Source organism: Vipera berus, assembly GCF_964194415.1.
Source record: "Vipera berus genome assembly, chromosome: 1".
Classification (NCBI taxonomy): domain Eukaryota; kingdom Metazoa; phylum Chordata; class Lepidosauria; order Squamata; family Viperidae; genus Vipera; species Vipera berus.
Window position 1 is genome coordinate 147,484,780 of NC_138202.1, and position 21,398 is coordinate 147,506,177.

Here is a 21,398-nt window from a genome sequence, read left to right on the forward strand (position 1 = left end):
AAATTCCATTAATTTTATGCCCTTCACAAGAGAAAAAGAAGCACATGAATTTAGTCTCGCCTTTCAGAAATTATGTATTGCTTTTACTTTATTCCTCATTTAATGAAATCTTTTATGTCACTGTATGATTGATTTATTATTGATCTGATAATTTAATTATTTATGAGGTAAAAATCAGTCCGGGGTAGTAGATAAGGTGCAAATCTAGAAAGCAGGAGACTGAGAGCTGTCGTCCCACCCTTAGGCAGGAAAGGCAACAGAGTGACCTTGGGCCAATCGCCACAAGGTTGTGAGTTCTAGTTCCGCCTTAGGCATGAAACCTGGCTGGCTGACTTTGATCCAGGCTTCTCTCTCTCAACCCCACTCACTTCACAGGGTTGCTGTTATTGTGAAGAAAATAGGAAGAGGAAGGAGTATTAGATAGGTTCTCTGCCTTGAGTTATTTATAAAGTAATGCAGGCAGGATAAAAAGTCAATAAATGAATAAAATCAAAGGAGTTACTGTGGGGAGGGGAGGGGTTGGAAGCATCTTTTCAAAGCAGGCCTGTCAGCTCAGTCGTGAGGTGTTTGGGCCTATTCTAATCCCCCACAGTGTAACATGGCTGAGAAGAACCAGTACTTTGCACTTGAATGCCAAGAAGGCAATCCTTAGTTTGCTTTATAAAGGATTTACTGTTGGCAGGAGTCAGTAGGATTAAACTTTAAAGGAGGCTGTACAGAAAAAGAATTGACATAGATGTTGTGAAAATGTCATTTTCCTGCTGCCACAGTTGACAAGATTCATTAAGCTGGGGGGGGGGGGCTCTGCTGGATTTATCAACATCCATAGTGATTTGTTCACCATATATTGCTTCCTTTTCCAAGATTTATCCCCTTTCCTAGGAGATGAATATAACTGGACTGAAACAAAAAGTCAATACTTACATCGCTTAGTATTTCTCCACCTTGTTTGGCTGTGATATAATCAACCCTGTCATCCACCGGAGTAAATGGCAGGCTATGAGCTTTGGTACGATATAACCTCTGTAAAAAGAGAAAGGAATATAGAGGTAAGGCAAATAATAACAATAAATAGTCGTGCAAGAAAGAAAAGCAGGAGGAGAAATATATTCATCTGCATTGACAGCTACTCTTTTTTCTTTTCCTTTTTTAATAACTCTTCTCCTGGACTATGTTAAGAAACAGCTGTTGCTGTTCAGTTTGGCTCCTTAATGGTAATATTTATTGTTTTAATGTTTTATCTGGTTGCTTTTATTGAGTTGTAAGCTGCCCAGGGTCGCCTCTAGGTAAAATGAGCAGCAAATAAAATAAAATCAATAAACAAACAAACAAATAAATATTAAAGTGGACTAAAACCCCAACCTTTCTATTCCTTTTGAGCAGCACAACATGGATTTTGTATATTGCATTAAATCAAAATCTGTTTTTTTAAGCTGTGGCTTAACATTGTGTATGAAATCAGTCAACAATAATGAATCCAATAAATCACGATAAAATAAACCATAACTTATTATTAAAAAGGTTTTTAGATTATTATTTATAGAGATTTTTTCTTCTTTTTTATTTTTGTTTGTTTTGTTTTTACTGATGTGTGCTACCAAAATTCTGTTTCTTAAGATGGGCAGACATATACATCTAATAAATAAATAAAAATCACTCAGTGCATACTCAGTCCATAGGAACAAGCAAGCATGAAGGAGAAACAGTTTTGCATGAACTAAAGACTGCATTGTGAAAAAGGCATATTTTTATAAATGAGTTTTTCTGTATGAAAGAAGAGAAAACTTTGTAGGAGAAAACCTCTTACCTCATTAATAAGGGCCTGAGCATGTTTGACATGGTTGACAGAGACAGAATCACTTGGCATCCAGCCAATTCCTCGTAGCCATTCTAAGTCAGATTTATAAACAGCCTGCATAGACAAAAAAAAAAGTGACACTATTTACAATTTTTCCAGGAGGAAATTTTTTCATTCATTTTAACTGAAAGATAAAAATTACCCTTCTTTTCCAACAGAGAAGAGCAACTGAATTAGGCACAGCATATAAAGTATTATACTGTTACGATTTTTATGCTGTTTTAACTTAATCACTTTCTATTTTTTCCAGTGTGATAAATATTTTCTTTCACATTTACAGTTATATCTGTATCATATTTTACTGGAGAACTAAAATGCATATTTATTTTAAATCAATGATGTTCATTTACATGGATGCATCTGTGGGATTCTGATTGGAAAATGTAATTTTCATTAAAATAGCTATCTACATGATATGGTTCCTATTAAAAACATCATGTTTATACAAGTTGATTGATTCATACAAAGATGGCTTATAATGATAGAAGGAACACAAGTTCTTCAGTTTTGTACAGCAAATAGTAATAATAAGCCTAATGTCAAGGGAAAATTTAAAAACAATAGTCAAAATATAATAGTACATACAATGAACTTTCTACTCACATCACTCTGCAACTCATAGGCTTTCTTGGCTTGGATGACATCATTTTGGTCAGGCAGACATATCCATTCATGGAGGTAACGGCGATAATCAATGTCGCTAACCAGTTTCTGACATTTCTTGGCCAACAAGATGGACAACATGTCCACTGGGCTATTAAACTTGGTTTTAAATTTCTCAAAATGTTTCTTGTATTCCCTCTCACTCTGCAGTTTGGCTACACGCATTGCCAGCACGAGCTTGGGATCATCATGGATGTTCCGGAATCCAACATGGTGTCCCACTTGCTTACGGTAATCTTCTTTGTACTTGTACTAATTTTAAAGAAAGATACAAATAAAATTTCCATCTGTAATATCACAAATTGTAAAGGAATTGTATGAGAAAGCCTTGTTGCAGTATCTGTCATCTAGAAAAATACCCTTCTATAGCTAATATTCACTTGGTATCTTTCCACTCGTGCAGGAAATATGAGCGACTAGAAAGAGCAGGGGAATGCCTCTGGATATTTGCAGTCTAGCAAATCCCAGGAGTATTTGCCATTCCATTCCAAAGATTCCCTTAACTTTCTAGCAAGGGATAGGGAATCAGTGAAATTCTGCATTCTCACTGTGAGTGATCATTTTCTTTTTATCAAATTCATGTCCATGGCCAAACAATTTAAAACTGAGAAATCACACTTTGAAAAAATAGCCACTCATAGCACAATGTTACTGTTCTATCTTTTTCTCCATTTTCAGAATTACATTTCAAAATTTAAATGTCTGGTAGGACAATCCTATTGGAAGAAAATTCTATTGGTTTTCATGGTAATTCCTTAAAGGTGCATTTCTAACCAACTGCAATCTTTTATTGTAAGCCTGGGAACCTTTTGTTATAAATCCTACTTAGTATCAGCATGGTAAAACATTTTGCCAATCTTGTAGCAAAGAGGTTCTAGGTAGTAGGCTAGACTGGAATGTCAAAAAGCATCTGGGAGGAAGGCACTGGCAAATGACTTCTGTAATATTGCCTAGAATTGATTGATTCATTGATTGATTGCTCAAACGTATATGTCGCCAAGTGATTTATAGTTGGTTTTCTTTCTATCATATGCAAATGCTGATAGCAATTTAGGTCTCCACGTAGTCACCCAAAATGAAGATGAACTTATAAAGCTTTAAGTATCTTTCAAGCATATTGAGTGGTGGGACTTTTATCAGAATAAACATACTGTGGACTACAATGCTCAGGGCTTTTTTTCTCATAGAATGCTCAGAACGGAGTCCCGGCACCTTTTTTGGATGGAACCTTGTAGGGTAGGCAAGGCAGGTTGTTTGACATGTGTGAGTTCCAGCACCTTTTTCTTTTACAAAAAAAGCACTGACAATGCTAATCTAAATATTCAACAAATGTATATAACTTCACGTGCCAGAGCCTGTTATTTGCAGACTTTATTCACAATAGTTGAATTATATCTGCAATTTTTTATTTTGCAGTGAACTAGGATATATAATAATATATAAATAGCTGATTTTGTTTTTTATATAATTCCGTCATTTACCCTGGCAAAGGTTTAGAGTTCACACACACAAGATAAGAACATGTATTTGACTAGAGTACTTACATCACTGGCAATTTCTCTTGAGGCTTTGGCTGTTTTGATTGGAATTGCATCTGACCTGTAATCAATATATTTCTTTACATCATCCCAAGAGTCCCTATAGAGTTTCTGCAAAAAAACAAACAAACAAAAAACATTAAAACCCAACAATATTTTCAACATGCTTTTGCAATATCTGCTTGGTTTGGAAAGTTTCATTTTTTTAGCTTGCATTTCTTCAGTTATTCAGTTAATGAATGAAAATTTCATGAATTTTTTGAATTACTTTTTCATCAATTAAGAAATATAGATCAGCCTCCAGGTTAGGCCATGTATTCTGGTATAATACAGATTATATATGACACTCTATCCAAATAAAGTTTGAGTCAAAGCATTGAAAATATTCCACAAGGCAACTAACAGTTTGCAAAGTATAAAAAAACAGCACTATTGTCATAATGAATTGATCCACAATAATATTTAACAGCTGACCAGTAAAGCAAAAAAAAAAAAATCACTAAGAGGTCCAGCCTTGATTATTTAACAGGTATTCCTCATATTTTGCCTAAAGTGTCCATTTTGTTTCAAAAACCAATAAAAGCAGAAGCCTTAGAACAGGGGTCCCCAACCCCCAGTCCGTGGACCAGTACTGGGCCGCGCCATGCCAGCAACTGGTCCGTACAAACAAGCAAAGCCCCATCCATGGGATGCAGGCAGGACACAAAACCACAGCCCCTCCACTCCATGGAAAAACCTCTCTCCATGGAACCGATCCATGGTGTCCAAAAGGTTGGGCACCTCTGCCTTAGAAAGTAGAAAGCGAAAGTATTGTAAGGTGGGAAAATGGAGTTTTATGCAGTTTGGTAGAAATACTTACATTGCTTACGTTGATGGCATTGGCCTTGGAAAGTATTATTTCAGGTGTGTCAGGCATCACATGGATCATAACTTTATCTTTATCCCAAACTTCTCGGTATTTAGGCTACACAAAATAAAGCACTGGTTAGTTGCTTGTTTGGTGTTATTCTTATCTAATCACATTTTAACTTTTGAAGGGAAAAAATGGATTTCATATAAACTTATATAAAAAAATTAATAGTAAGTTAATGTCCTGAATGTATGTTAAGCTACTGAAAAAAAATAATAACATACAATACTGATTTGCTCCGCGTTGGTTTTAGCAAGGAGAATGTCTGGTGTATCAACAATGTTGGTGAACTTCAGACGGTCAGCAGGAGTACGGTATACATTGTCACTCAGGATTTCCTGGGCAAATTTAACTCTATTAACTATTGGAGACCCACTTGGTATCCATCCGATCCCACGGAGCCATTCTAGATCTGACTTATACACAGCCTATGAGATCAGAAAGTGGGGGGGAAAGGTAGTTAAATATTTTGTGAAATAAACATTCTTATGTGATAACAATTAATGGGACATCAATTCCAACCAATTCATAATTAATTATTTGAACAGGGCATTTGTGCTCCTTCCTTTCTTTGTTTTAAGGCAAAAGGATAAATTGGACAAATGAAGTTAGAAATAGTCATACATATTTTGACATTAGCAGCACTTTTCTCTTGCATTAATTACCTGGATTAAGTGAATAGAAAACACTCCAAATCTTGGCATAATATGCAAAGCGGGCTGCACAAGTCTTTCTGTATCATTGAACAAACTTATAAACTCCACTGAATTAAAGTTAAATGAATTGAGAAAGCCGATTTAAAAATGATACTGAACTGCATCCACTAGGTTATTGATAAATTTGCTCCATGTGACATTTTAGAAAATTCTTATCTATGTAATATGTCACTTAAAAATATTTTCACCATCAGAATATGATGTTCCCATAGGGCAGGGATGTCAAACTCACTAAGTCACGTGATGTGTCGTGACGTATCATGACTTTTTTGCCAGCAATGGGGTGGGTGTGGTTTCACTATGATGCATCCGGCCTGCGGACTGGCAGTTTGACACCCCTGCCATAGGGCCTGCCAAGGTTAACTTCATTCAGTGAAGACTTCAATGAAGGAACAATGTCTCTGGTCATAGCTTTTGGCAGATGTGATCAAGGAAACAAAAGTAGAATTAAGATAATCCTCAAAAAGACCTCCAACCTTCATTCTTCAGATATGGGGATTTGAATTCTCATACATTCCCACTGGCAAGGATAATGTAAGTTGAATAGCAATACATCTGTTTTATAGCTAAACACTTCAAGGCTTCTTGTTCTGTGCCTGACCATGATGCATCTACATATATCTTATAAACCACTGGTGTACTTACATCGCTCTGAAGTTCATACGCTTTCTTTGCTTGGATCACATCATTCTGATCTGGCAGACAAGACCACTGGTGCAGATAATGATGGTAATCAATGTTGCTGGCTAAAGCCTGGCCTTGCTTGGCTGCTTGGATAGCCACCATTTTGTAGGGGATGGTGATCTTGGCTTTTGAATTGTGGTATGCTTGCTTATAGAGCCGGTCATTCTGCATTTTCATTACTCGAGCAGCCCATGAAAGCTTAGGATCCTCCTTGACTGACGGGGTTCCAATGTAATGACCTTTCTGTCTCTCATAAGTTTGTTTGTATTTATACTGAAGAGGAAAGCAAAGCAAAGAGCTGTTAAAAGGATAGCAATCATTCCAGTTAGTGTGAAAGTTGGTATTTTAATGACTGGGGGACCCTGAGTGAAGGAACAGGTAGAATTCATAATTCTACACCATTCAATAGTATATTTTATAATTTATGTATCAAAGTAATATAATTTATTAAACCATTCTAAAACTATGTTTAAAAACAGTATCTTTGCCATTGGAAAATGCCAATAGAAAGTAACAATTATTGAATCCAAAATCATTAGTATATAAAATACCCTTCTACTGAAATATCTCAATGGTTGCTTTTTTTGGCAGTTCAGAATAAAACATGTGTTTAACTTCTTGACTTTAATAAAAATTTAAATCTCAAATTTCAAAGCACATAAATGCAAAAGAGTGGAAATAACTGCAAAAATGACATATCCTTAAACAATAGCAACTGGTATATTGTTCAATCAATGTGTTTCATTGGTAACTGGATGTATACTCTGCCATCTGTGTGATATGAAAAGATACAGTTGTTTTGTTTGTTCATTTAAATAGAACTCATACCTCACTGGCAATTTCTCTGGAAGATTTTGCATGCTTGAATGAAAGAGCATCCACTTTAAAATCATAGCCTTTTGCTTTGGCCTCATCCCAGGCTCCAGTATAAAGTTTCTGCAATTAAAATATATGCACAACTTTCAATATAATCAGAAAATGCAGATGAAAATAAACTATCAATTAAACACACAGTCTTATGGATCTATATTAGATATAAGTATCACTAGTCATGCCGGCCACATGACCATGGAGACGTCCTCGGACAAGCGCTGGCTCTTCGGCTTTGAAACAGAGATGAGCACCGGCCCCTAGAGTCGGAAACGACTAGCACGCATGTGCGGGGGAACCTTTACCTTTACCTTTATGATTAAGTGACTTTACTCCCAGGGACAACTGAGGTGCAGCACTACTGAAGAATAAAGTGTTAAAAATGTAAATTTTCACAATGAGCAATTAGATAAGCATGGCATAAATACAGTATAAACATGCATAAATAAATATGGGCACACACACCTATTAAATAACTGATTTCAGTATTTGTTTGATAGTCTAGTGAATGCAATTAACTGGTTTCAATAGAACAAAAAATAAATTTACTTCAAATCGACAATAATAAAACTACAGTTAGTCCTCGACTTACAACAGTTCATTTAGTGACTATTCAAAGTTACAGCAGCACTAAGAAAAGTCACTTATGGCTGTTTTTCACACTTATGACCATTACAGCAGCCATCCCCATGGTTATGTGATCAAAACTCATACTTATGATGGTTGCCGTGTCCCAGGGTCATGTGATCACCTTTTGCGACCTTCTGACAAGCTAAGTCAATGGGGAAGCCAGATTCACTTAACAACCGTGTCACTAAGTTAACAACTGCAGTGTTTCACTTAACAACTGTGGAAAGATATGTCGTAAAATGGGGAAAAACTCATTTAATGATTGTCTCACTTAGCAATGGAAATTTTGGGCACATTTGTGGTTGAGGGCACTAGAAACATCTTCAGAATTTGAATCTGTTTGAATAAACCTTTTACCAAAAATTACAACAGTCTCCTGGCCACTCAATTTCCTGCCACTGAACTTTGCATTAGGACAGTTTGAGTAATGCATATGTTACCGTCAATATGTGAAATTAGGCATCTTATAGAATGTTTACAAAATCTATAGCATGCCAACAACGGGATATCAAAATTGGATATTCCACACATTTCCTAGGCATTCTACAGTATGCAATGCCAAAAGGCAAACGGACAAAGTATAAAATAGTCCAGCTAAATGCCATTCTGAGCCTTCCTTGTTGCAACAAGTAGATCAATACTGGCCTTTTTCTCTTGTTTTTTCAGTAAGAAAGTTTTGTACTTCATTTTCCATTTCTTCTTTCATTTTCATATAAATCTTTTCCAAAAAAGGGTTAGGGTTAGAGTTAGGGTTACTCTAACCCTAATCTTTTTCATGACTCTTTTCATACTTCGCCTAAATAGATCTTGTCATTCTGCATAATGCCCAGGTTTATTTTCAATGCCTAAAGAAAGTATATAGCATATTAAAATAACACAGGCATTTCATACCTGTGTCACACATTCTATACAACACCAGTTTTTCACACATTACTAGGTTCCTTGTTCTTACACTGTTCCTCTTCTATTTCCAAACCAAAGGGTAGATAAAATAGGCTAAGTTTATATAACTTGGAAGAGAGCAGGGAACACTGCAGTATTAACAGGGTAAACATTTCAAAAAAAAGGCATTGGAAGACTTCTTCAAAGATATTAAGGCAATACTGCAATGGAATTGGCTTGCAGATTTTGCACCTGCTGGAAATGGTGAAATTCAAGCTAGGCAATTACATTTGGAGCTTGTTTGTCCCAAATAATTTGCTTATTTATGGCTTTTATAGTAATATGTCCACTCTACAATGTTTTGAGTTTATATTGATTTAGCCAATGAACTTGGGATGCATACTTAACAAAAGAAAATAAAAAAAACCAATATCGGTCAAGAAGGCATAAAGTTTTTGTGCAGAACCTTGTACTTCCAACAGGGATGGTGGGGATATAGTGTCTACTGAAACAGTCATCATCATTTTTATCATCATCATCATCACTTACATCTACATGTAATTGTTTTTCATTGTATGTTTGTATACAAGCACAGGTATGCAATCTACTCGGACAGATTTTTAAGAGCCAAATATATATGTCTCAAAAAAATAAATGACACAAGGATAACTTACAGTCTGTGTACATATGGATATGTTTGTGTGCGTATATCTTTTCCTTCAATTGTTGAGGTGAAGCTTTAGTTTAATTGTCATTACTCAAAGTGTAAATATATATATATATAAGAATAAACATGTAATACCTTTATGTTTTTAAGAGCAACTAACAGGAGAGTATAACTAAGACAATATAATAAACAAAGGAATAGTAATATGCTTAACAAAAGAATAAATATAGCTAGTAACTTATCTTACATTGCTAACATTCACAGCATTCATCTTGGAGAGCAGCATTGATGGGGTATCAAGAGGAATATTAATCTGTGCCTTCTCTTTATCCCACGCTTCACGATACAGGTTCTAAGAAAGGAAGGAAGGAAGGAAAGACAATTTTCAATAGCTGCATGAGAAATCCTATTTATTTTTTTAAAGGCCACTGTATTTCAGTCACATTACACAGAAGTAGTGACTACATTTCAATTTACCTGACTGATCTGTTGTGCATTGACCTTGGCCAGGACAACCGGGGGCGGGTCAGGTATACTGGTAAATTTCAGTGCATCTGGGCGTAGTTTGTATAACCTCTCATTTATGAGATCTTGAGCCCTTTTCACTCTGACCACATCCACAGAGCCTTCCGGCATCCATCCTATCCCACGGAGCCATTCCAGATCACATTTATACAAATTCTATGAGACAATGGACCACAAAAGAATAAGTTTATTTTTTTAGCAAATAATTTTATCTAGTAAATAGAATTAATAATATATCAGAAAGTTCTGACTAATGTGGTTCATTTATTTTTAAATGGATTAATCTTCCTTATAAAACAACAACAATGCAATGCAGTCAAATTAGATATTGGAACAAAGATACCCCAAAATTAAAATGTGTTAATAATCATGATTAAGTAGGCAGAAAACATAATTAAGTCATGGCATGATACATCAATGATTCCTAATATCTATTCTTGAATCAATTAATATAAATAAATGAATAAAATTCTCAAAATTCAAGAGTTCAGTGCAACATAAGCAAGGAAATTTAAAAAGGATCTTAGACTCTGCCCAATTGATTTGTCATAAATTTCTTCTGCATATGCTCACTTAGAAAATCAAGCCACATTAAAAATTCTTATCTCTGATAAACATTTAAAAATATTTCTGTTCTGATAGGGCTGCAAAGACTAGCTACACTCAGTGAAGACCTTAGTGAAGAAACAATGTCTCTGGTGACTTTCTGGCACATGTAATCAAGGAAATAAAAGTAGAATTAAAATACTTTTTAAGGGCACCTTTTAAAACTTGCATTCTTCAGAAATGGGGATTGGTGTGGCAGGGAGAAAGTTATATCAGTTGGGATAATGGACGCTGAAATGCAAAGTATCTGTTCTATAGCTAGACACTTCAAGGTCTTTTTTGTTCTGTGTCTGCCCATGATACATCTACATATATCTTGTAAACCACTGGTGTACTTACATCACTCTGAAGTTCATACGCTTTCTTTGCTTGGATCACATCGTTCTGATCTGGCAGACAAGACCACTGGTGCAGATAATGATGGTAATCAATGTCGCTGGCTATAGCCTGCCCTTGCTTCGCTGCCTGGATAGCCACCATTTCGTAAGGAATGGTGATGTTGGCTTTTGAACGGTGGTATGCTTGTTTATAGAGACGGTCATTTTGCATCTTCATTACTCGAGCAGCCCATGAAAGTTTAGGATCCTCCTTGACTGATGGGGTTCCAATGTAATGACCTTTTTGACTCTCATACGTTTGTTTGTATTTATACTGAAGACGAAAGTGTAGAAAAGAGCCATGATTAGGGGTAGGCATCAATATTTTATATAGTTTATTAAAGCATTATAAAATAATATTTAAAAATTGCCACTTCTCCTTTAAAAGGATGGCCTAAAATGACATATTTAATACATGGAAAGTGCTTTGTGAAAAAAAGATTCCCTTTCAAATCAGACACAGTATATATCAAACATTTCATAGTTATCTGACTGGCAGTTCCAAGTAAAAAATTGTTTTCATTTGTTTTAAAATATTATATCTACAGCAAGCAATAAGAAAAATAATGGTGTAAAAAACATCAAAACAGTAGGGTACCTTGTATGTGATTGAATCAATATAAGGTTTACGTTTAAATAAAATTCCACATTATTGCCAGATGGCTAATGTGAAAGGATTCAGTGGTATATTTAAATAATAGGCTTCATACCTCACTAGCAATTTCTCTGGAAGATTTTGCATGCTTGAATGAAAGAGCATCAACTTTAAAGTCATAGCCTTTTGCTTTGGCCTCATCCCAGGCTCCAGTATAATGTTTCTGCAATTAAAACATATGCACAATTTTCAATGCTGCAGGAAAATATACTACAAACACTCCTCAATTAAACATGATGTCCTATGCACATTTACTCAAAAATAAATCTCACTATGTTTAATTGACTGTTCTTCAGAAGACATCTGTAGACAAATGCAGTGCAATATATGAAAAATTTGAATTTTCAGAATAAATAATAGGATGGCATTGCATAAATTCAGTATAGATTTACATGCATATTTATGGATGCACACATGTTAAATAACATAACAAATTTTACTTGTTTAATATCTATACTATGAATTGACATTAATAGACCAAAATGGAATTCATTATGAATTGACAATAATATAGCTATGCAAGAAGGGGAAACGTAACACTTAAAATAACAAAACTGTCTTCCAAAACATAATGGTTTTTGGTACACTAATAACATCTTGTAAGTTTGTGGTTCTTTTTAATAGACCTCTCACCCAAACTTAAAAACAAAAGCATCTCCCTTGTGCTGTCTCAAATCCTCTCCATGTCTTCAGAAACTATTGATCATGATATCCTTCCAGGTTGACAGACAAGGTTGGGAGAGGAAAGATGCTGTTCTTTAGTGGGTCACTTTTTTCCATGGCTGATTTGAGGGGGGGGAGTCTAGCCCAAGACCTCTGCTCTTTGGGTTGCACAGTGTTCTGTAACAGAGTGAGCGCCTGTGAGCGCCTGTCACTCGTCCCAGCTTCTGCCAACCTAGCAGTTCAAAAGCATGTAAAAATGCTTTTCAATAGGGACCACTACGGTGGGAAGGTAACAGCGTTCCATGCGCCTTTGGTGTCTAGTCATGCCTGCCACATGACCACGGAGACATCCTCGGACAAGCGCTGGCTCTTCGACTTTGAAACGGAGATGAGTACCGGCCCCTAGAGTCGGAAACGACTAACATGCATGTGCGGGGGAACCTTTACCTTTACCTTTATAATTAACTTCTACATCAGAAGTTGGATGGGTTTTATTAATGGGATGAAGACACTCAATTGTACATCTCAGTCACATGCCATGCAATGATGCAGTGCCTGATGATTTGCAGACTGGAAGGGGAAGAACTGGCTTGACTAAATCATAACCCACCTGAGTAGTTGTAAATTTTATGGCCACCCATATCTCATAATTTTCCATTGTTAAATCTAAATGGGAGAATAATTCCCAAGACAGAGTAGATGCAGAATGTTGGCATCCTTCAGGATACACCAATTCTGCTCAAAAAGCAGGTGGCTGCTATGGCCAGGAGGGCCTTTGCACAAGTATATCTTGTGTGCCAGTTGCACCCATTTTTAGTTTGGACATTCATGACTTACTCATCTCCCAGTGTAGAAATGTGCTCTGCTTTTGAAAAGAAATCTGAAGGTTTAACTGCTCCTGGATATGGTGGCACATATAGTGTTGGGAGACTCGCATAAGTACACTTATATAACACCTCTGCTACATTAACTGCACTGGTTGCCAGAAGGCTTCTGGAAGCAATTCCAACTATTGTTGCCATTAACCCCTTATTTTGCTAAGGACAAGGTTACTTGTGTACTCTTTCTGGTGGTTTCTACCTATCCTACCAGATCTGGGTCCTTTGGTGAGGCAATATATGATAGGGCTTAGGAAGAACCCAGGAAGCAAGACTTCCCTGTCATGAACAGCTTCTCCCCAAAGATACATTCAACTCCAACCTTACTTGCCTTTCAGAAGGCCACAGAGACTTGGCTCTTCCCCCAGGCACTGGGGCGAGGAGGTTACTATGTGACACCTGGTATAGATGCATGTTGTAGGCATTTCACATTTTTAATGAGAGAGCCTCAACCTATGTTTTGCCATTCTTGTTTTATTGTTAATATCTAGATTATATTTCGACTGCTCAGAGATTTGATTATAAACTAACAAATAAAAATATCTTACATGGCTAGCATTCACAGCATTCATCTTGGAGAGCAATATTTCAGGGGTATCAAGAGGAATATTAATCTGTGCCTTCTCTTTATCCCACGCTTCACGATACAGGTTCTAAGAAAGGGAGAAAGGAAACACAATTTTCAATTGCTTTGTGAAAATCCTTCTAATTTTTTAAAGGCCACTGTATTTCAGCCACATTACACAGAGGTAGTAACTACATTTCAATTTACCTGACTGATCTGTTGTGCATTGACCTTAGCCAGGACAACCGGGGGCGGGTCAGGTATGCTGGTAAATTTCAGTGCATCTGGACGTAGTTTGTACAACCTCTCATTTATGAGATCTTGAGCCCTTTTCACTCTGACCACATCCACAGAGCCTTCCGGCATCCATCCTATTCCACGGAGCCATTCCAGATCAGATTTATACAAATTCTATGAGACAATGGATCACAAAAGAAGAATAAAATGATTAAGTTCATATTTTAGCAAATGTTTAATTTTATAGAATTAATAGGATATCAAAAAGTCCTGACTAATATGGTTCAATTATTTTTAAATGGATTAATCTTCCTTATGAAACAAAACAATCAAACTAGATAAGAGAACAAAGATACCAAAAATTCAAATGTGTTAATTATTCTGATTAAGTAGGCAGAAAATCTATTAAGGCCTGGCATGTACACCAAACATTCTAAACAACTCTTTCTGAATCATTTTAAGTACACACATATAATGCCCTAAATTCAAAATAAATTTATTTAGTTCAACTATGCCAGCAAATTTGAAAAGGCTATTAGAATGTGCTGATTGGTTGTTCAAAGGCTTTTTACAGTTACACTTTGGGAAGCCAAAGCCCATTTAAAATTCTTATCTCTGTGATGAATATTTAAAAATATTTCCACCATCACAGCATGGTGTTCTAATATGCCATGCAAACTTTAGGTACATTCAATGAAGACTTCAGTGAAGGAACAATGTCTCTGGTGTCCTTCGGACATAGGCAATCAAGGAAATAAAAGTAGAATTAAGTTAATTTTCAAGGGCACCTTCTAAAACTTACATTCTTCAGATATTGGGATTTGTGTGGCAGGGAGAATCTTATGTGGGTCCGGATAATGGAAGCTGAAGTGCAAAGTATCTGTTCTACAGCTACACACTACACAGACTCTTTTCTTCTGTGCCTGACCATGATACATCTACATATATCTTGTAAACCACTGGTGTACTTACATCACTCTGAAGTTCATACGCTTTCTTTGCTTGGATCACATCGTTCTGATCTGGCAGACAAGACCACTGGTGCAGATAATGATGGTAATCAATGTCGCTGGCTATAGCCTGCCCTTGCTTCGCTGCCTGGATAGCCACCATTTCGTAGGGAATGGTGATGTTGGCTTTTGAACGGTGGTATGCTTGTTTATAGAGACGGTCATTTTGCATCTTCATTACTCGAGCAGCCCATGAAAGTTTAGGATCCTCTTTGACTGAAGGGGTTCCAATGTAATGACCTTTTTCACTCTCATAAGTTTGTTTGTATTTATACTGAAGAGAAAAGCAAAGCAAAGAACTATTGAAATGATTAGGATAATGCAGTGTGTGAAAATTGGTATTTTAACAATTGGGGGTCCTTGAATAAAGGAACAGGTAGATTTCATTATTAAGAGGTTACCATTGAGTAGATTTTGAATGCATGTGTCTTTAGGAATGTTGTTTTGTAGGTTAGGCATCAATATGATATTATATTGGGTAATAAACTATTATAAAACAACATTTAATTTATTCCCCTTTAAAATGATAGTTTAGTTATGTATTTAGTAAATGGAGAATGCTTTTTGAATACTAGATCCCCTTTCAAATCAAACATTGTACAAATTAAATGTTTCATAGTTATCTGACTGGCAGTTCCAAGTAAAAAAATATTTTGATTTTAAAAATGTCTACAGCAATCCATGTGAAAAATAATTGTGTAAAAACATCAAACCACTGCTGTGGAGTGCCTTGTATGATATGAAGTTTACATACAAGTTTAAGTTTAAATAAACTTGCACACTTTGGTAGGTGGGTGATTAGAAATAAATCGGTGGTATCAGCAATTATATTTAAACAATAGTCCTCATACCTCACTGGCAATTTCTCTGGAAGATTTCGCATGCTTGAATGAAAGAGCATCAACTTTAAAGTCATAGCCTTTTGCTTTGGCCTCATCCCAGGCTCCAGTATAATGTTTCTGCAATTAAAACATATGCACAATTTTCAATGCTGCAAGAAAATATACTACAAACACTCAATTAAACATGAAGTCCTATGCACATTTACTCAGAAATAAAACTCACTATGGATGGATGTTGTAGTGTTTGGCATTTTTAATGAGAGAGCCTCAACCTATGTGTTGACATTCTTGTTTCATTGTTAAGGTCTATATTTTCTTTTGATTGCTCAGAGTTTCAGCTGATAGACGAGCAGCTGTTTAAATTTGATTATAAACAAATAAAATTATCTTACATGGCTAACATTCACAGCATTCATCTTGGAGAGCAATATTTCAGGGGTATCAAGAGGAATATTAATCTGTGTCTTCTCATTATCCCACGCTTCACGATACAGGTTCTAAGAAAGGGAGGAAGGAAAGACAATTTTCAATTGTTGTGTGAAAATCCTTTTAATTTTCAAAGGCCACTGTATTTCAGTGACATTACACAGAAGTAGTGACTACATTTCAATTTACCTGACTGATCTGTTGTGCATTGACCTTGGCCAGGACAACCGGGGGCGGGTCAGGTATGCTGGTAAATTTCAGTGCATCTGGACGTAGTTTGTATAACCTCTCATTTACAAGATCTTGAGCCCTTTTCACTCTGACCACATCCACAGAGCCTTCCGGCATCCATCCTATTCCACGGAGCCATTCCAGATCAGATTTATACAAATTCTATGAGACAATGGATCACAAAAGAAGGAATAAAATGATTAGGTTCATACTTATAACAAATATTCTTACGTGATAAATAGATAGGTTATATATTATATGATATAAAGGATGTCAGAAAGTCCTGACTAATGTTGTTCAATTAATTTTAAATGGTTTAATTTATGAAACAACAAAAAACAAAAGACAATCAAACTAAATAAGGGAATAAAGATATCAGAAAATTCAAATCTGTTAATCATCTTGATTACGTAGGCAGAAAAGTTATTAAGGCATGGAATGTATGCCAATCAATTTGTACAACTCTTTCTGATTCTATTGAAGTACACTCCTTCAACACTCTAAATCAAAATAGATGATTTGATACAAGTTACTCAAGCAAGTTTAAAAAGAGTAGTAGACTCTGCCCAATTGTTTGTTCAAAAGCTTCTGATATGTTTGTAACTTTGGGAAGCCAAAACACATCTAAAATTCCTATCTCTGTAATAAACATTTAAAAATATTTCCACCATCACAGCATGGTGTTCTAGTAAGGCCTGCCCAAATTAGTTTCATTAAATGAAAACCTCAGTGTAGAAATAATGTCTGTTGGGACTTTGGGGTAGCTGTTATCAAAGAAATAAAAGTAAAAGTAAAATAATTTTTAAGGCACCTTCTAATACTTGCATTCTTCAGCTATGGAGAATCCTAACTTCCAGTTGGCAGGAATAATGGAAACGGAAGTGTAATAAATCTGTTCTATAGCTATATACTTTAAGGTCTCTTGTTCTATGCCTGGCATAATGCAGCTATGTGTTCTTAACAGAATAACAGAATTGGAAGGGATCTTTGAGGTCTTCTAGTCCAGCCCTCTTCTCAAACCTATACCATTTCAGACAAATTGCTGTCCAACATCTTCTTAAAAACCTCTAGCACCCACAACTTCTGAAGGCAAGCCGTTCCATTGATTAATTGTTTTTACTGTCAGGAATTTTCTTCTTTGTTCTAGATTGCTTCTCTTCTTGGAGAATAGGTTTACCCATCTTCTTTGTGTCCCTCAAATATTGGAACACTGTTGTTCCGGTGGCTGCGCGGCGCCGGAGACAGCCTTCCCGGGCTGCCCGCGGCTCAGCTGAGTAATTTTCACCCGAAACAGCGTCGATCAGCTGTTCGGGTGAATTTGAAGCCCCCTCCTCGGGAGAAGAGGAGGGGGTGAGGCCCCAGGTAGGGGTTGAGTTCTCCGGGGCCGCCTGAGCTTGTAGCTTGGGCGGCTGAAGGATCGAACTCCCCCGTAGCCTGGGTCGCTCCCAGCTGGCCAGCGTCTCTGCTCCGGATTTCTTGGAGCAGAGCCAGGCGTTTGTGACCACCCCTGCCTGAAGGAAGGACTATGGAATAAAAGGAGCAGGCAGAGCGGTACAAGAGGAAAGGATGAAGAGGATTATTATATTTTACTCTCGAGCTTGATGGACTTTTTTAAACTTAAAGTGAAAGTGCGTCACAAGTGGAAGTAAAAGATGGCGGCTAAACCTCCCTCAAAAACTCTTCGGAGTGCTGGAACTTCTCCGACGCAACAATCATCATTGCAGGCGTTGCATCCTCCTGATGTATTGACACCGAAGGATCTACAAGATGCTCTTGAAAAACATGCCCAGGTAATTCTGGAATCAATGGGTGATAAATTTGCACGGATGGAGGAGAAATTGGAGAAATTGGAGGAGAGAATGGAAGAGAGGATGGAACAGAAGTTCAGTGTGATGAAGGCAGACATTTTGTCTTCAGTGTATAAAGTGGCTGAATGTGTGGAAGACCTGGATGAAAAAGTGGAAGATTTGACTCAAAAGAATGCCATATTAGAAGCAAAAGTATTGGAGAATGAAGATTTAAGAGACAAAATGGACAGAGAATTGAGTCTTGCTCAATATTACCAGATGCAGTTTGCTGTTAGAATCAGAGGCTTAAAAGAGAATATTAAGGAAGATCTAAAGCAGCTGATTTCTGAGGCTCTGGAAGTGGTATTGAATCAGCCAGCATCTGAAATAAAGGGAGGCATGGATAAAGTGTTTCGTGTGAATTCATGGATTGCTAGACAGAGAAAGCTGCCTAGAGATGTGGTGGTTTATTTTGTAAAGAGGGAAATTAGAGATGAAGTTATACAAGCTGCCTATGATTCTAAAGTTGTGATTGCTGATCAAGAAGTTTTGGTTCTAAAAGAAATTCCTCCAAAGATTTTAAGGAGAAGGAAGGATTTTACATTTCTTGTGCAAGAGCTCAAACAACGAGATATAAGGTTCAGATGGGAGATCCCAGTTGGGTTGATGGTGATGCACGAAGGTAAAAGGTACCGTTTGGTTACTGTGATGCAGGCGCGTGATTTTTATAATAACGTTTTAAAAGCAACCCCATTATTACTTTTGGAAGCTGCAAAGAGATCTGGAGAAGGAGAACATCAAGAGGCTGAAGATGGACAGATAGAGGAGAACGGTGCTGGAGGAGATCAAGCTACAACTTCTTTGGATGATCTTAGAGAGCAGAGGGTGACGCGTGCTGCTTTAAAATGATTAAAAAATAAAAAATAAAAGAACAAGATCAGCAGAAGTCTATGGAACTTTCACAACGTACTTATAGCCAAGCAGTGGGAGGAGCACGGCCTAAAAAAGATAGTCCTATCAGAGCTGCGCTTTAAGAGCTTTGGGATGATATGCATGACAACTAAATTTTAACTTGGAACGTTAATGGACTAAATTCACCACAGAAGAAGAAGAAAGTTTTTCAATATTTAAAACAATTCAAGATAGATGTTATATGTTTGCAAGAAACGTATATTAGGGTTGTGGATTAAAAGTATTTACTGAACTCAAGGTTGGGTACGCGATTTGTTGCTTCTGCAATGAATAAGAAAAATGGAGTGGTTGTTTATGTTAAAAGTGCTTTAACAGCAGACTTAATTGAAGCAGATAAGCATGGAAGATACGTTATGATAGAGCTGCTGCTAGAAGGCAAAAAGACGCTTTTAGTTGGATTATATGCTCCTAATCAACAACAGCCTAATGCTGGGAAAGATCGAGGGCAATAGAAGAAGGGGACGACAGAGAATGAGGTGGCTGGATGGAGTCACTGAAGCAGTAGGCGTGAGCTTAAATGGACTCCAGAAGATGGTAGAGGACAGGAAGGCCTGGAGGAATGTTGTCCATAGGGTCGCGATGGGTCGGACACGACTTCACAGCTAACAACAATCAACAACAAGCTGACTTTTTTAGTTTACTTTATACAAAGCTTACCCAGTTGGATTATAAATCTGTTATTTTTATGGGGGATTGGAATGGTGTTTTGGATGTACAGATGGACAAGGCTGGAGCTTTTAAGCGCGTCCCAAGTCATGCTAGATTGCCTAAATCCTTTTTTTGAAATGAAGATTTTATATTAATAGTGTTTCTAGTTATTCTATATGAGCTAGAGAGTGATAGATTTTAGAGTTTACGGTTGTTAGCATGTGGTTGTTTATGATTCTTTTTTTTGTTTTTTATACCTTGTACTTAGCTCTGGGAAGTCGGGGGGGGAGGGGGGAGGGGTAAGGAGGGAGGGATAGGGGAGGGGTAGGGGGGTTTGTTAAAGATAAAATGTATGATAAAACTTTTTAATAAAAAAAAAAATATTGGAACACTGTTTTCATGTCACCCCTGGTATAGGTGTTCATTAGACTAGATGTATCCAAATCCTCTCCTTCATGGATTACTGCTTTGTCGTGGCAAAGGGGCTTGCATAATTGAATGAAGCTATAATCTATGTCGTGCAGGGCCACCCAAGACGGACAGGTCATAGCAGAGAGTTCTGACAAAACGTGATCCACTGGAGAAGGAAATGGCAACCCACTCCAGTATCTTTGCCATGGACAGTACCAAAAGGCAAAAAAATATGACGCTGGAAGATGAGCCCCTCATGTCAGAAGGCGTCCAATATCCTACTGGGGAAGAGCAGAGGGCTAGTCCTAGTAGCGCCAGAAAGAATGAAGCGACTGGGCCAAAGCCGAAAGGATGCTCAGCTGTGGATGTATCTGGTGGTGAAAGGAAAGTCTGATGCTGTAAAGATTTTTTCTCCGTAGGAACCTGGAATGTAAGATCCATGAATCAAGGCAAGCTGGACGTGGTCAAACAAGAGATGACAAAACTGAACATCGACATCTTAGGAATCAGCGAACTAAAATGGACAGGAATGGGTGAATTTAATTCAGATCACTATCAGGTATACTACTGTTTGCAAGAATCCCTCAGAAGAAATGGAGTAGCCTTCATAGTCAATAAAAGTAGGAAAAGCAATACTGGGACACAATCCCCAAAATGACAGAATGATCTCAGTTTGAATCCAAGGCAAACCATTCAATATCACAGTAGTCCATGTCTATGCCTCAACCACTGGTGCTGAAGAGGATGAAATTGACCGGTTCTATGAAGCCCTACAGCACCTTATAGAACTAACACCAAAAAATGATGGGGGATTGGAATGCTAACGTAGGAAGCCAAAAGATAACTGGAATAACAGGCAAGTTTGGCCTTGGAGTACAAAATGAAGCAGGGCACAGGCTGATAGAATTTTGTCAAGAGAATAAGATGGTCATAGCAAACACTCTTTTCCAACAACCAAGAGACGGCTCTACACATGGACATCACTAGACGGTCAATACAGAAATCAGATTGACTATGTGCTCTGCAGCCAAAGATGGAGAAGCTCTATACAGTCTATACCAGGGGTCGGCAACCTAAAAAAGAAAAAGAGCCACTGGGAACCGGTTCCATCACAAATTAAAAAAAGAGGGAGCCGCGTGCGTGTGTC

At 37.1% G+C, this 21,398-nt stretch overlaps 1 protein-coding gene across 1 annotated transcript in view; it reads right to left on the reverse strand.

Moving 5' to 3' along the window:
- The window catches only part of NEB (nebulin), a 228,957-nt gene that overhangs the window by 90,101 nt on the left and 117,458 nt on the right, over window positions 1-21,398 (reverse strand). The window contains exons 100-117 of the mRNA XM_081333913.1: window positions 16,392-16,595; window positions 16,169-16,273; window positions 15,786-15,893; window positions 14,897-15,208; window positions 13,895-14,098; window positions 13,671-13,775; window positions 11,637-11,744; window positions 10,889-11,200; window positions 9,896-10,099; window positions 9,666-9,770; window positions 7,198-7,305; window positions 6,331-6,642; window positions 5,194-5,397; window positions 4,919-5,023; window positions 4,066-4,170; window positions 2,462-2,773; window positions 1,808-1,912; window positions 925-1,023 (exon numbers count right to left, since the gene is read on the reverse strand). Of these exons, the coding sequence (XP_081190039.1) occupies window positions 925-1,023; window positions 1,808-1,912; window positions 2,462-2,773; window positions 4,066-4,170; window positions 4,919-5,023; window positions 5,194-5,397; window positions 6,331-6,642; window positions 7,198-7,305; window positions 9,666-9,770; window positions 9,896-10,099; window positions 10,889-11,200; window positions 11,637-11,744; window positions 13,671-13,775; window positions 13,895-14,098; window positions 14,897-15,208; window positions 15,786-15,893; window positions 16,169-16,273; window positions 16,392-16,595 (3,117 nt within the window). The remainder of the gene's footprint in view (window positions 1-924; window positions 1,024-1,807; window positions 1,913-2,461; window positions 2,774-4,065; window positions 4,171-4,918; window positions 5,024-5,193; window positions 5,398-6,330; window positions 6,643-7,197; window positions 7,306-9,665; window positions 9,771-9,895; window positions 10,100-10,888; window positions 11,201-11,636; window positions 11,745-13,670; window positions 13,776-13,894; window positions 14,099-14,896; window positions 15,209-15,785; window positions 15,894-16,168; window positions 16,274-16,391; window positions 16,596-21,398) is intronic.